Source organism: Phyllostomus hastatus, unplaced genomic scaffold (assembly GCF_019186645.2).
Source record: "Phyllostomus hastatus isolate PE091 unplaced genomic scaffold, TTU_PhHast_1.1 phas_contig_58, whole genome shotgun sequence".
Lineage (NCBI taxonomy): Eukaryota > Metazoa > Chordata > Mammalia > Chiroptera > Phyllostomidae > Phyllostomus > Phyllostomus hastatus.
Window position 1 is genome coordinate 58,997,459 of NW_025333916.1, and position 15,042 is coordinate 59,012,500.

The window sequence follows — 15,042 nt, forward strand, 5'->3', positions numbered from 1 at the left end:
ATTAGAGAGATCTCCAGGATTTTTTAAAATTGTGAATTCTGACTCGCTTTCCATCACTGTGCATGTATCTCATTATTCTCTTTGCTGTTTTTTCGAGTAGAAAATTTGAACTAATGAACTAATCAAGCAAGAAAGAAAAGAGATGAGAAACAACATTTCACACTTGTATGGTTGCAAGGTTAAAGGCAGCTCTTCAAAAATTCCGGATAGTAAAATATCCAATTGGATTTGTGCTAATCATACAACAACGAACATAGTTCTTGGGAAAATTCTAGTGGGGCTTAACCAGACTGGAGAGATAAGTGGCAGTGGTGAAAAGTCTGGTTTTGACAGCAGGCCGAACTATAGGGTTCTGTTTATAAGCTAATTTATTTTAGATTGTCACATTGCTTTGAGGGTAGGCGTGGAGGGTGGGAACTGTTTTGGCCTTCAGTCATTCATTGGTCGATTTAATGTGGGGTGCAATGGGGCGTGTTGTCTTGCTTTCTAATGTGAAAAAGCAGAGCATGTCCATCAGCACCATGCAAGGCTGTCCTGCTTTTACACAGATGGTGCAGGAAAGCCATGACCGTTGTGTTCTGTGTGTGTGTGTGTGTTTATCTTCAGAAATGGCCTGTGTTCTCCCTGCACTGAGGGATGGCCTTCAGAGTCAGCCCCAGCAGCCTTCCTACACCATCGGCGATAAGGTGACCTTTTCCTGTTCAGACGGCATGTCCTTGGAAGGTCCTTCAACAGTTCTCTGTGGATCCAGCCTCAAGTGGGACCCGGAGATAAAGGACATCCGTTGTGTGCACAAAGGTGAGTGGTCCTGGCTTGTCCAGGGACGCCCACACTCAGGAGAGTGACGGTCCTGGTGGTGGTCCTTGGTGGCCCCGAGTCACCGTGACTGTTGAGTCCTTGCCTCCACCCCTGTCCCTCCATGGGAAGGAGGTCAGTTCATAGACCAAGTGACAGGCTTCGATACGTGGCACATGCAGACTCACGGGATGAAAGGAAGGCAAGAAGAAGCCTGGCGGTTCTGAAATTGTAACAAAACCCCTTATATCATAGACGGGCTTTGTATCCCGGACGGTGCCGAGGAAAAGGATTTTTAAAAGCAAATTGCTGGTTTCCTCCCAATTCTAAATATACTTTTATTGAGTACAAAATTGACATAAGAATTACATGGAGTTCTGTATGTTTTATTTATGGGCTTTCAGAGAGTTTATTAGTACTTTTGAAATTAAAATTTTAAAAGCATTTACATTTAACACTGCAAAGCGGAAGTGATTGAAGGAAAAGTACTGTGGTTTGTGAAGTTGTTCTGAATCGTGTAAATCCCCAAAAATGCAGCATTTTGAATATTAAGCAAGTTAAAACAGTGTTTTGGAACTTGAGGTAGAAAAAGATTTGGAAAGCCAAGTCATTTCTTTTTTAGAGATATTTAAGATGAAATGGATTTGTTTTTTTTAAAATAACCTTTTATTTCTTCTTTGTTTACTTTTTAAAAAAATAACTAAAAAATGTTTGAAATGATTAAAACGGGAAAGAAGAAAAACTCTCTTGCATTCCGTTTTACATGGTGTTCTTATTTCCCTTGGCTGTGATTTTGAATTTGGTGCTGAAACTTGTCCTTTCTAGTGAGCACGAAGTGCTAGATGCCATGAGAGATGCCGACAGGTGAGTGAGGTGGGCACGGCCGCCAGGAGCAGGCTGCGTGGTGCACCCTGGGACCACCGCCGCCGCCGTGGGCAGGGGTGTGAAAGGGACTGGACACACGAGGAAGGTGGCCGGCCCCATGGAGTGCCCAGCACCCAGCTGCCACGTGCAGTTCAGGGTCAAAGGTCCTATCAGAGACGGATGCTTTTTCTCTATGTGCACGGAAGCGCACACACACATTTATTTGCCTACTTGCAATTTATTTGCACATGTGAAGGAATGGACCTGCGCCAGTAATTCTGCAGTTAAAGAGAGCAATGCAACGAGGTTGCTCCTGAATTCCAAAGGAGAAGACGTGCTTATCTTCCTGAAATGTCTGCGTCGGCCGTCTCAGAGCACGGTGTGGCATGAACTGTCTCCCACGTAGTAGCACATTCTACTTAAGTTTTAATTAAGAATGTTTTTCAGACCTGCATGTGTCTGCCTAAGCCTGCGAGTGGGCGAAGCTGAGCATGACCTTGACTTTTCAGACATCAGAGCAATAGTTCTTTAATTTCACTTCTGGGATGAGCTTTCTGAGCTTATTCATTGCTAAAATGTTCCAGTTTAAAATTTTTTAATGTTAAGTTGAAACCTTTTGTAGTTTTAGACATATGCTTTAGCTGAGCACTCTGATAGGTTAACTGTAGAGTTCTGTCTGTAGGGATGGAGTGCAAGGGGCTTCCCTAGACCTCCCTGGGCTTCCCTGGGCGCTGAAACTTCCCGGCAATCCACATGAACTTCGAGTCAGAGAGGTCTAGTTTTGTAGTTTTGTAGAAGGTATAGATATTAATAACTACCTTTTTTAAAATAAGCTTGTGACTAACAAAAATTCCAAGTTTGTCAGCCTCCAAAGTGAATGTTTTAAAATGCCTGCTGTGTCAAGATTTAGTCTTTTTTTATTGTGGCAAAATATACGTACCATAAAATCAGCCACTTTAACCATTTTAAATGTACAGTTCAGTGGCATTAAGTACATCCACATGATTGTGTAACCTTCACCTCCTCCATCTCCAGAACTCCTCATCCTCCCAGACTGAAACTCGGTACCTATTAAACACTAAACCCTCATTTCCTTAGTATTTAGTCTTGATGAGCAGGTGATTTGGTTTTAAAATAGTAAAGGTACACACTCTATATGGGCCCTAATTGCATGTTTGTTTGATTAATTGAGCTACAAAGAAAACAAGGTTATGCTCTTCGTAAATGCCAAAGCCTTTGGCCTAGGTAATTCTATAAGGAGTTTTCACAAATTACAATAACTTTTAGCAAATATTTAAACTCTAAAGTGATTCGCAAATGAGATTCTAATCACAATGCAGAAATAATTTCCATGGCTTTAGCATTGAACTTTAGATTTGGTACATTTTAGTTTAAATTTTCTCAACTCCAGCACTGTTGGAATTTGGGGCCTGATCATTCTTTGTGGTGATCATTCTCTGTGCGATGCACTGTGAGAAATGTAGCAGCATCCTGACTTCCAGCCACTAGATGTCAGTAGCACCCCCCGTGACAACCAAAAATGTCTTTAGACATTGGCAAATTGTTACCAAAGGGACTTGAGGGGGGACGAGATTCTGTTACTGAATGGACACCCCCCTCCTCTTGGGGTCACCCTGTATGAGGTCCGCTTGCCCACCACCAGGGAATCATAGCTCTTAATGTCAGAGACTGGTGAAAAGGAAAGGAATTATTCAAAAGTTATACAGACTTAAGAGCAATGACTTAACGTCTTCATTAAAATCCCAAAGTTCCTTAAAACGCCCACAAACACACACACAGCCCTTCGTTCCCCTCTTTGCCCAGTCCAGGGCACTGTATCTCAGGAAAAGAAATAGAAGTGCGTGGCTCAGGTGGCCCCTGGCTCTTACCAGTAATCCGTGCTCAGCTGGCAGGCTTCCCTCGGTTCCCAGCACCATCAGCCGTGTCACCTGGATCTCCAGTTCTTAATCCAAACCCACGTGGCACCTTCTCCTGGCCCACCAGCAAGAGTCCTTTCACCCCTTTCCTTCCCACAGCGTCTCTCCTGCATTCTTCCAAACTGCTAAGAGAGAGCTCTGCATCGCTGCTAAGAGCTCTGTCTTGCTTTCTTGTTTCCTAAGCTATGTGGCAAAAAGACCCCCAGAACCGTGTGGGTCCCCCTTCTCGTCAAAGCTCCATAGTTCTCCCCTCCCAAGGCTGCCTTTCTCGGGTTTAAATCCCAGCGCCAATCTTCCTTTGCAGCCCCAGTTCTGACCCCTCCCACATTTGGCTGCACCTGCCAGCATTCCTGTATTTTTTTTTCCAGCTTTTCTGGGCTGCCATAGTAAGTCCGGGCAGGCATGGCCCCATGGTGTGGAGTGAATCATCATCAAACTCTCACACAGGTGCTATAACGAGGGGGAGTTGCCTCCCAGTTACGTCTTGGGTGGAAGTCGCTCCCTTCTCCCTAGCTCAAAGCATGGCCACAGCTATTTAACATATCCATGAAACCAGTTAAAGGTTATAGATATGTTAAATGACCATTCTGGAGGTTAGTTGCAAAACTGTTGCTATGCAAAACAACTCTCAATGGGCCTGCTGCATGTGTCCGCCCTCCCCCCCACCCCCAGTTTAGACTTGTGGGGATGAGGATATCCTGTATTTTTAATATTTCCTAGACACCCTGAGTTCTGGACCCCATTACAAATCCCTCTTTGGGGGCCCCCTGACTGAACTCCATTACATAATGTCCCTGGGGTGCAAAATTGCCACTGGTGAGAAGCACCAATCTAGATAATACCATATATATATATATAATTTTAGGTTTCAGAAAAATTGCAAGTGTCTTTTCTATATACCTTTTACCCACCTTTCCATAATGTTGATATTTCACATAACTTGACATAATTTAGTCAAAACTAAGACAAACTAAGACAATATTGTTACAGTACTATCAGCTAAACTACAGACTTTGTTTTCATATGACCAGTTTTTCCACTAATAGCCTTTTTATTGTCTAGGATACGATTCAAGGCACTACATAGCATTTCGGATACATCGCTTTAAAGGGGAGTGTTCAAAGAGGAAGCACTCGTGACAGAGGGTGCGGATGTGGCAGGCGTACTGCACATCCTCTAGTTTACAAATGTCTGGTTCAGGAGATTGTCCTGTTGTGCCTAAAAGCTCCAAAGCTTTCCAAAGTTAGGACGTATTGCATGGTTTGTGCATCCATGAAAACATGCTCTTCAGCCCTTTCTTACTGCTTTGCAGATGTATTTTTCAACAGGTAACTGGTTTTATAAGGCACTGAAAATTCCATTGTAAAGAAGCTGGTGGGAAAAGGAATAGCAGTGTTGTAGATTATCCCCTTTGCAGTCAGTACGGCCAAAGCAACGCAGGTCAAATGATGCTTTTATAATTTGGACCATGGTGTTTTCCTGTTGAAACTGGAATGACGGCTAACCATCCATCAGTTTGTAGAAAACCTAAAACAATGGGAAGGGTTCTATTCATGGGAGAACCTCCAGACATCTACTCCCTGTTGAAGGGAGGCCGCTTGGACATTACACGTGAGAGGTGGTTACAGATCTCCCGGAGATTCCAAGGAATTCTCTGTGTTTAAGTCAAGTCATAGTTCTGTTTCCTATTCCATTGAAGGGACACTGGGCAAAACGCTGTCCAGCAAACACCAGCTTTTTTAAAAAATTAAATTTATTGGAGTGACATTGGTTGATAACATTATATAAATTTAAGGTGTACAACTTTATAATACAACATCTGTATAATTTACTGCATGCTCACCGCCCAAAGTCTAGTCTCCTCCTGTCGTCTCTGCCTATGACAAGTTTGTGTCATTCTTGCACAGGGCCCGTGCTAATCTCCTTCGTGTCATTCTACTATTGCATAATCTACTGTGCAATTTTAGCATATGCACTGTCGAAGTGAACACTAAACACCAACTTCCTGCTGAAAGGGACCCTGGCCCACCAGCCTTGGACTCGAACAGACGCCAACTTGAATCCTGGCTTGGCCAACTTTCTAACTTTTGTGTGAACTGGCACCAACTTTCTAACTTTTCTGATTTTCACTTCCTTCATCTCTTAAGTGGGCATTTGTTAAGGAGAGTTGAATATCACAATGTATAAAGGGTGCATAGCTAATAGTAAATGCTCCAGAAATGATAGTGACCATGACCGATGACATGATTTTTAGGGTGCTCCATAGAACGCTCTATCTCTTATAAAATGCTTTCCAGCATTTTATATTTTTACTGTACACACTTGTTGCAGTTGAGACTATTACTGAACCAGGTTCAGCAATGAAAATGATATGGTGTTGACCGTGAAGAAGCTGTTCTCCCGATGACCACACCTCCTGTCTCTCTTGCTTCTTAGGTGCTGCCCCTCTGACATCAGCAGTGCCTGTATGTCAGCCCTGGGAGAAAGTGAAGAATTCAAGATGTGTTTGTAAAGTGCCCAATGAATGTCGGTAAGCCCCATCTTTGCTCGAGTCTCCGTTTCATTTTACTCAAGATAAATAAAACGATTCCTTAGGTGCTAGTCTCTGTTAGATCCAAAGTGCTGCTTACCAAGCATTAAGGACCTTTGCTTGTTAATCTGCTCCATCTGCTGCCTGCTGTTTGCCGGGGTCACCAGAGCTGACGGCTGGAGGCATCTAACTTGGCTAGAGAGAGGCTGAAGGACTACTTGAGCGCCGCCTATTGTACATGTGAAATGGTGCAAAAGGACGAGACTGCCACCCGAGGATTTAGAGCTCGAGAGGATTAGGACCGAAATCCCGAGACAGAAAGCCATGCCCACAGTGAGAAAAGCAGTGGGTTTCTGACCCCTGAAAAGTCTGTCTCTAGATGGCTTTGTAAGGTGCCACCCGGCTGGAGACCAGTTCATGGTTGAAGGAGACCCGAGGGAGTTCCTAGATGTCCTCATCACAGTCTTAGCCGGTACAGCTGGCATGATTAAATTAAGACGGAGGAGGATGACACGGGGGACTGTTAACTGGAGAGTGGAAATGTAAAGGACAGTGCCAGCCACAGGGCAGTGTCCTGGACGAGTCACAGGGTGGGTACCTGTCCATGTCCAAGCCCAAAGGAGCAAGGGAGGAGCCTTTACAAGAACCTAGACATAAAGAGGGTGGAGATGACAGCTGAGGAGGGACCCAGGGGAATAAACCCCCACCTGGCTGCCCCTCCCCTTCCAGTCTCCTGCCACTGCTCCCACTGATTAAATGCCCGCAAAGCGAGAGGACAGGGAAGTCTGTTGATGTGTCAGATGCGGCAGCCATCCAGGAAGGGTAGGCGAGAGGGAGAGGGACACCAGAGAGGCAAGTGGGAGAAATATGTCCATACACCTGAGCTTAATCAGAACACACATTTGCAGGCCAATTACTTGGCTTTCAATTATTATTATTGACACATCCAACTCCACGAACCCCTGCAGTGGGTGACGGTGACTCTGGTGGTGTCCGACCCGGAAGAACTTCTTGTGGGAAGGAGAACACAACGAAATAGTGGGACTGGCGATGCTGACTGCTGTTATTTCCTCTCAAGCATCGCTTACTCTGATTCACTTCCATCGGCTTTCCAACTTCCCCGATTCACTGGGTTTGTCTGCAGCCTGCTGTTCGTAGACGTGGTGTGTGTGAGTTTACAGGTCAGATCCCATCAACACTGGGGCCTCGTAAAGTCTCTGCCTTTGAAGCTGTTTTGGGTAGTTCTATTTAAATTTTAAATAGGCCGATGGAAAAGAGATATGAAGATTGGTTTTCATTGTGTAAATAACTCCAAGTAAATATAGCACTTGGTCAGAGAAGAGAAAATTAGAGCTAAACACATGTGCAAGTAAAGATGGACATTGTCTACCGTACAAAAATGCTTCATTGTCTAAGCTTTCCCTACAGTAATGCCTCCCTTATCCATCCACATTCAGAGATGTAGTTGTTTTCATCAGTGACATTTCTAAAAAGCTGGATCTCATCATTTTGTCACCAATGCTTAAGGAAAAAAGGAATCATTCTTTTTTTTATTTTAAGATTATTTATTTTTTTATTTATTTATTTTAAGAGAGGGAAGGGAGGGAGAAAGAGAGAGAGAAACATCAATGTGCGGTTGCTGGTGGCTGTGGCCTGCAACCCAGGCATGTGCCCTGACTGGGAATCGAACCTGCAACACTTTGGTTTGCAGCCCACACTCAATCCACTGAGCTACGCCAGCCAGGGCTAGGAATCATTCTTTATGGAACTACTTCTTGAGTATTTTGTAAATGCAGGCGCTATAACACAGCCTCGAAGCAGAGTTCCATCTTCCCTTGAGGGTTTGGGCACTGACCTCTGGGCTGGGAGGGCCCGTACGTCCTGTGGTCCGTGGCCTCACCTACCCATGGCTTCTGAGTGTTGGATCTCAGCATACTCTCTGTCCCTCTCCTGTCATCAGCCTACCAGCGGTCCCTCGCACATCTTGCCTTCTCTTCTGATTTGCGGTATCTGATCTGTTCCAGATGAAACTAGGTTGACACTAGCTGTCTCAGCTCTCTCAACATCAGGAGCAAATACAGAGCAAAAAACATTCTTTTAGAAGGATGTCCAACTCACAGCCCGCGGGGTTGCATGCGGCCCAGGATGGCTGTGAATGCAGCCCAACACAAAACCATACGTTTACTTAAAACACGATGAGATTATTTTGTGCCATGTGTTTAATGTGCGGCCCAAGACAGCTCTTCTTCTTCCAGTGTGGCCCAGAGACGCCCCAAGGTCGGACACCCCTGGTGGGGGGTGGGCCCGTATAAGGAAGGGCTGTGAGTGTCTCTTCCACCTTTTTGCCACAGAGCTTCACCTGTCACCTCTCACCCTCAGCTCTGAAGGAATGAACACCTTGTAAAGAACGTAACTCAAAACATGCCTTCCAGGTCTTCCTTGGCGGTGTGTGCTCGGGACGAGAGGAGGGGACGGGTGCTGCCCCTGACCGTGTGCAAGCTGCGTGCTGTGCACTGCCAGGGCCTGCGGTTCACGCTGACGGGCGCGGACACCTGCAGACACCCTGCCTCAGCCGCGAAAGCCTGCGGCGCGTGTCCACTGTGGGAAAAGTGTGACGGTAAGGGGCATTTCTTTTCTTCCACTTAAAAAAAGTATGGAATGTGCCCCAAATGGGCATGCCATCGCTGCTCAGGGGCCGTGCTAATCTCTGCATCGTTCCAGTGTTAGTATTTGTGCTGCCAAAGCAAGGAAAGAGAGTTTTTTAGTTGAAACTGTAAAACTGCTAAAGCAATAGTGCTGAGGGTTAGAGAAACGTCATTTTCTAGTTCCGCAGCAGATCAGCACAGACCCCTGAGGGTGTCAGAGGCTCCGACTGGTCAGAGGCTCCGACTGGTTGGGTCAAGTACCCAGAGGCCAAGAACTCATCCCTGCTGGTCTGAATGTCCCCCCGTACCTCAGGGAGTCCCATTCTGCCTTCGTGATTTTTGCCCTGTCCTTATATCATCCATATTGTGTACCTGGAGTGTTGGCTCTTCCAAGAGGGAAAAGCTGAGGCCGAGTGGCCCTTTCCCCAGCCCCCTTGTCCGCATGCAGCCATGCACCCGTGCGGAGCGCTAACCAGCAGTGCTGTACCCAACAGTGCAACCAGCCGGCCCTGCGGCAAGGGCTCAGCCAGCCCTGAACTACTTGTGCCAGGGAGTTCTACCTGCACCTTTGCAAGTCCCACTGAGTCCTCATACTGCTGGGCCGGCAGAGAGCCTTGCCCGTCCCCGAGGGGCATGCCTGTGTCAGGGGCTGAGTGCTGACCTGAATTTGGCCAGTTCTCTCTCTACTTGGAGCAAGAATCCAGTCAGCTGCTGGGGTCCGTGGTATGGGCTACTCCCAAGCTCTGGATGCCATACCAAGTGTAGTACCTCCAGGGACGGGGCTGGGTCTGCAGCCGTAATGCTGACACCCGCCTTGGAGCTCACACAGGCCCCTCCTTGAACGGCCTCTCCATGTGGTGGCACCAGCCCCAGGGCCTACTTAGGCACAAGGGCCGCAGCACCCTCTCCAGCATCATGTGAGGCCATTGGCACCAACGGGGAATTCAGACCAACCAAGCTACATCTGTGACAAGCGGCTAGCAAGGCCACTAGTCTCTCCCTCCCAGAACTTGCTGAGTCCAGGTGCTTTCAAAAGTCTCATGGCCTTTCCAGCCCCTGGTTGCTTCTCTCATGGGCCGTTTCCAGAAGAAAATATGCCTTCCTATGTTGAGTCTCTGGCTCGTTCTAGAGGTTGCTGGACATTCCTGTGAGCATAGGAGACGTGGGTGCAGGACCCTGGCCTTGAGGTCACTGCTGGCCATGGACAAGCTCAATCTAGACAGAAACCACACAGCACGTGTGTCCGTGGGTTCTGCGCAAAGACAGAGGCCTGCCACCCATCCAGTCCACTGATGAGGGGTGATCAGTGAGGACTGAGTGGGCGGCGTGGACTGAGGCTCTGGCTGGTGCCGGCCCCCAGGCAGGGAGGCCCAGGAAGAGGCGGAGCGGGGGGAGCAGAGCTTGGCATCCAGTGCAGCTGTCTCCGGGGCACAGACCAACCCCACACCCTCTTCCTGGACAGTGCTCTGGGCTTCCGGCCGCCTGTGAAGGCCACCTGAAAGCACGGTTCCCTCCAGACTCGGTAGCTGCCTTCACCCCTCTCTGCAGTTGGGGCCGTGGAAGACATAGCTGTGTTTATTGCGCTGTACTATTTTTAACATCTCGTGACTTGGTGCTAAAGTGTTCCATTGTTAATAGAACCCTTTCGGATAAACATAACTCAAGCACATCTGCATGTCAGTAAAAATAGCAATTTCATAAAAAATAGACTCAATAACTATTATTTTAAAAAGAAACTTTATATCATTTTCTTAAAAGGAAATCTCACTTGCTATAAGTATCAAGGAACTATCAAAATACTTGAACTGAAACAAAACGAGGGTGTGGCCTGCACCAGATGCTGCTGGGAGCTGGAGGGAGGCTGTTTCCTTGGGATGCAGGGAGTGCAGGGCTGGGGAGGTGTTTCAGACCTGTCGTGCGGAGCTGACGCTGTCTCCTGGAAGGACCCGGGAATTTGGGGAGACTAGAAAGAGGAGGTACTTTCTTGAGTTGTCATTCCATATTTCTGGTGCTGTGTCCAAGGGCACTCACAATGACCTTCACCACCACCACAGGCATGGCCCACCTCCCTCAGTGTTGGCTGTACCCCCAAGGAGGGAGGGCTGGGTCACCACCCTCAGTTTCCCCATCTGTCTCCAACACAGACAACGACACCCGTAGCTCCAGCTACGGTCCCTTTGGGTCCGGCAGTCACCACGGCTGGCTGGCCGGCTGGCCTTGTTACTTTCCTTCTGGAGACACCTGGCTGCTGAATTCTGGCCTTGAAACTTCAGCGCACACGGTGCTATCCTCCACAACTTATTTCTCTTCCATTTTTATTTTTATTCTTTTTGCAGGGCATGGGGCCCTTGGTGCTCCATGCCCTTTCTCTCAAACCAAGTTTGAGTGTTTGGTTCTTTGTCTCCCTTTGACGCTCGCCACTCCGCTCTTTGCTGAGGTCTCCTCATTTGGCGATGGGGTGGTTGGTGGGTCCCACTGGGATTCTGAGTCACGGGGACAGAAACCTGGACAAGGAGTGAGCTGGACCGCTCTCGCCTTGGGAGAACCATCTTCTGTGGTCCCAACAGTGATAGCAATCCTGGCACCAGCTTCCAAACCTGCTTCTTCTGAGTAGAGCCAGCAGGGGGCGGTGGGTTCCATCCCCAGAGGCTGGAGCTCCTATGGGTTGCTCACCACCACCAGGTCGTGACTTTGGAGATAAAGGGCCTTCACTCGCCCATCTGCACCTCTTGCCAGTAAGCCCCTCTCTCGTATCTTTGCAGACCAGGGCAGCAACTGTGTCTGCAGAGAGGCCTCGGAGTGCGAGGAGCAAGGCATCAGCGTCTGCGTGGAGGTGAACGGCGAGCAGCGCACTATGACGGAGTGTGAGGCCGGCGCCCTGAGGTGTCAAGGGCAGAACGTCTTGGTCACCAGCATTGAGCCTTGTGAGGGGGGCGCCCAGTAGGCTCCCGGCCGCCCGGGGCTTGCTCAGAATCCAGCAGAGGCTGTGGCCCGTGGGAACACCCCACAACTGAGCGCTTCAACATCCCCAGCAGGGGGCGCACTCTTTCTCCTTCCCCCCAGGGCCCCTGCGCCCTCAGCCCCCAGCTGCCCGCAGAAGCCAGACCTTCATCAGATAGATACTCTTTTTCCTTAAAAAATACAATAAAATAAAATCAGTCAGGTTGAAGAGTTTTCATGAACCCCTGCCTGAGTTAACTCTGTTCTTGGAGAAACCGCTCACTGCTCTGGGTTTGGGCCTTTTCGTCGGAAAATTAGAGGGTTAGGCCGGAGAAACTCAGATGCTCCCTTTAAGTCTGGGTGGCCCCGCCCAGCGGCCAGAATACCCTCTGCAGCTGGACTAGGGAACAGAGACGTTAAGAGAAGCAGCCCGCTCAGTAAAACCCGAGTACAGAGGGGACCTCGAATGGAGAAAGACCGTTACAACGATTCCATCCCGGGAAGGGGACTCGTGCGTGCGCCACGCTGTTGGCGCCGGCACAGCGGGCAGGGCTCCCCAGGCTTGTCGGGGGAAGGAAACACCGACGCGTCGGAGGGAGCCGAATGCATCATGTCCTAGTTACGGGCACCTTCTGCCTCTTTGCTGACGACTCACATAATTCAGTCTTGTTTTGGGGGCTTTTTTTTAGTGCAGGTCACACCCAAGACCTGCACTCCAGGTTGCCCCGCCCCCTTTTCTTTGGTGGGAAGCGCCAGTTCTGGGCTGAGCCACGGGGTGATTGCTCCTTAGAGAGAACGTTTCTCTCCGATGTGGATGCGCGCTAGACTCTTCAGGGCCCGTGGAGGTAGATCGACTTGAAGCGCTAGCCTCCAGTTTACTCCTCATTCATTCTTCATCAAAACAAAACAAAACGAAAACAGCTGTGGGAGATGAAATGCATGGGCTTACGTGGAACTTAAAATATGCTTTCATATACAAATAATATCTCTGTATTTTTCTGATACTGATAAATACCTTTCTGCAAAGCTTTCGTTAACATGACAATGATTAAAGTACTCCTTAAAGATGCTCTCCTTTGCAATGTTTTGATTTGCGTTATGTTTAATTTTAAAGAATCCATGAAGAGTGGTTAATGTGCTCTTTTACAATATATTTTTATTTTTTAAACTACTTTATTGAGCATGATTGACATTAAAAAGCTGTGCATATGTCATATATACTACAACTCGATGAGTTGGAGGAGAAGTATACTCCCATCAAGGCAATAAATAGACCCATCATTTCCCATAGTTTCCTCCCACTCCCATTATTATTATTATTATTATTATTATTATTATTGTAAGAATACAGTGTAAGATCTTTCTTTCGTCTTAGAAAATCCTAAGCATCCATGACAGTGTTGCTAGCCAGAGGCGCTACGCTGGCCCGTGGCTGGAGCCGTGCCGTCGGGGGGGTCTCGGGAACTGACTCACCTTACGTCACTGACACTCGGCACCCTCGACCGTCATGTCCCCGTTGCTGCCTCTCCGTGGCCCCTGGCAACCACCGTTCTCGTTTCTGCTTCTATGAGCTTGACTCTCTCAGGTTCCACATATAAGTGAGATCAGACAGTATGTCTTTTTTTGGTCTGGATTATTTCACTTAGCACAATGTCCTCCTAGTCTACCCATATTGTCACAAATGCCAGGGTTTTCCCCCTTTTGTAAAGGCTGCATAGCGTTCCGGTGTGCATCTGTACCACATCCCCTCAGCCGTTTGTCCGTGGTGGAACTCCTGGGGTGCTCCTGTGTCTTGGCTGTTGGGACTAGCCCTGCAATGGCCGTGGGAGGGCAGATACCTCTCCGAGCTTCTGATTTCAATTCCTTTGGATACAACCCCACCGATGGGGGACTGCTGGGTCACATGGTAGTTTTGTTTATGATTTTGGGGGGGAACCTCCATACCGTTTTCCACGATGGCTATACCCAGGTCTCACCCCATCTCAAGCTTTACATCCCAAATTGTCCCTCAAGTGACATTTCAGAGATAATGGGTGGAAGTTACAAGGAGGTAGGGTCAAACTGATTGAAAACAATAACATTCAGGAATGTTTAACTGAGGCCAACGATGTTTTTTAGAGTTTACTATGGAGCTGACTTATACCCTGGGTGGGGGAGATAGATTTGAAAATGCCAGGCCAGATGCAACTCTCAGAACAAAGAGTCGAACCAGTAATTTATGTGGGAGGAGACAGCTCAGTCTCTTTTGAGCCGTAAGCTAGTCTGGAGGTCGGTGTCCACTGCTTAGGCACCGCCACTCCCTTCCGGACTGAGGCAGAGGCCACGGTGGGCATCACGAAATGCTGTGGGAGAAGGATGCCTGGAAACCCGCCAGCAGGTTTGACAGCGCTAGTCTGAGAAAGAAGTTCCACAGAGACAGTGAAGGAGAAGTAGGGGATTAACGACCAGCTGTTGGAGAAGGAGGCGAGCCGTGAAGGAGGTTGTAGAAAGAGGCTCCCTTGAAATAGGTCATTGCATGCTTTCTTTTTGTTCTCTTCTGAACATTCGTATACTTGACCTTTCCTCTAGTTAGACAGAGACTCTCACAACTGTGTACGAGAGAATTGCGTTTGTTACAGTGGGTCTGCAAGGAGAAAGTAACTTCCAACGTTATATCTTTAAAAGTATTTGAGACTTCCAAAATAAGGTCTTCAATGGCTAAGGAGAGGGCTTTGAGAAAAACAAGGACTCTTTCTGCCGTGGAAATTGATTGCAGAGAGAATTGAGGGGGTGCGAGACTTTCCCAGCTGCCCTTCCCTTTGCCTCAGGCCAGGTGGGGGCCACCTGGTGAGGACGGGGCGGCGCCTGGGGGGAGAAGGCGGAAAGTGCTCAGATTAAAGTCGTCCGGACCGTGGTGAGGGGAGGGACAGAGGGAGAAGAGGGGGTTGGCTGGTACATGAACCTTCACTAGCTTCTGAGAGACAGGGGAGCCAAGCCACACCCCCCACATCACCGCTCACAATGGAAGTGGACCCTGTAAGTCACCTGGGCAGAGGAGCTGCTTCAGAAGGTCTCCTGACTGTGCTGGCCAGTGTCTTCCTGTGATGTGGCGCATATTTCCTGATGACGGACCGACAGACGTGCTGCTGTCATTCCCCTGAGACCCAGTGAGCCCCATCCCAGCAGCTCGGTGCACAACCTTCCTCCCCGCCCTCCCCAGTGCAAGGCACTTGTAGTCCCCTTGAAACAGAGAGAAGGTTCTTGGTGTTCAGGTGGGGTGTGTGGGAGTGCAGAGTAGCAGGCAGGAACATCTGACAGGTGGCCCCTGGAACCCTACCGAGGGACTGGCTAG

At 48.4% G+C, this 15,042-nt stretch overlaps 1 protein-coding gene and 1 pseudogene across 1 annotated transcript in view; one reads left to right on the forward strand and one right to left on the reverse strand.

Moving 5' to 3' along the window:
* C7 (complement C7) overlaps nucleotides 1–12,781 on the forward strand; it is a 53,885-nt gene extending 41,104 nt beyond the window's left edge. The window contains exons 15-18 of the mRNA XM_045847989.1: nucleotides 607–798; nucleotides 6,033–6,126; nucleotides 8,559–8,743; nucleotides 11,534–12,781. Of these exons, the coding sequence (XP_045703945.1) occupies nucleotides 607–798; nucleotides 6,033–6,126; nucleotides 8,559–8,743; nucleotides 11,534–11,715 (653 nt within the window). The 3' untranslated portion in view covers nucleotides 11,716–12,781. The remainder of the gene's footprint in view (nucleotides 1–606; nucleotides 799–6,032; nucleotides 6,127–8,558; nucleotides 8,744–11,533) is intronic.
* LOC123825004 lies at nucleotides 8,774–8,873 on the reverse strand (annotated as a pseudogene).
* Nucleotides 12,782–15,042: the final 2,261 nt, after the last annotated feature.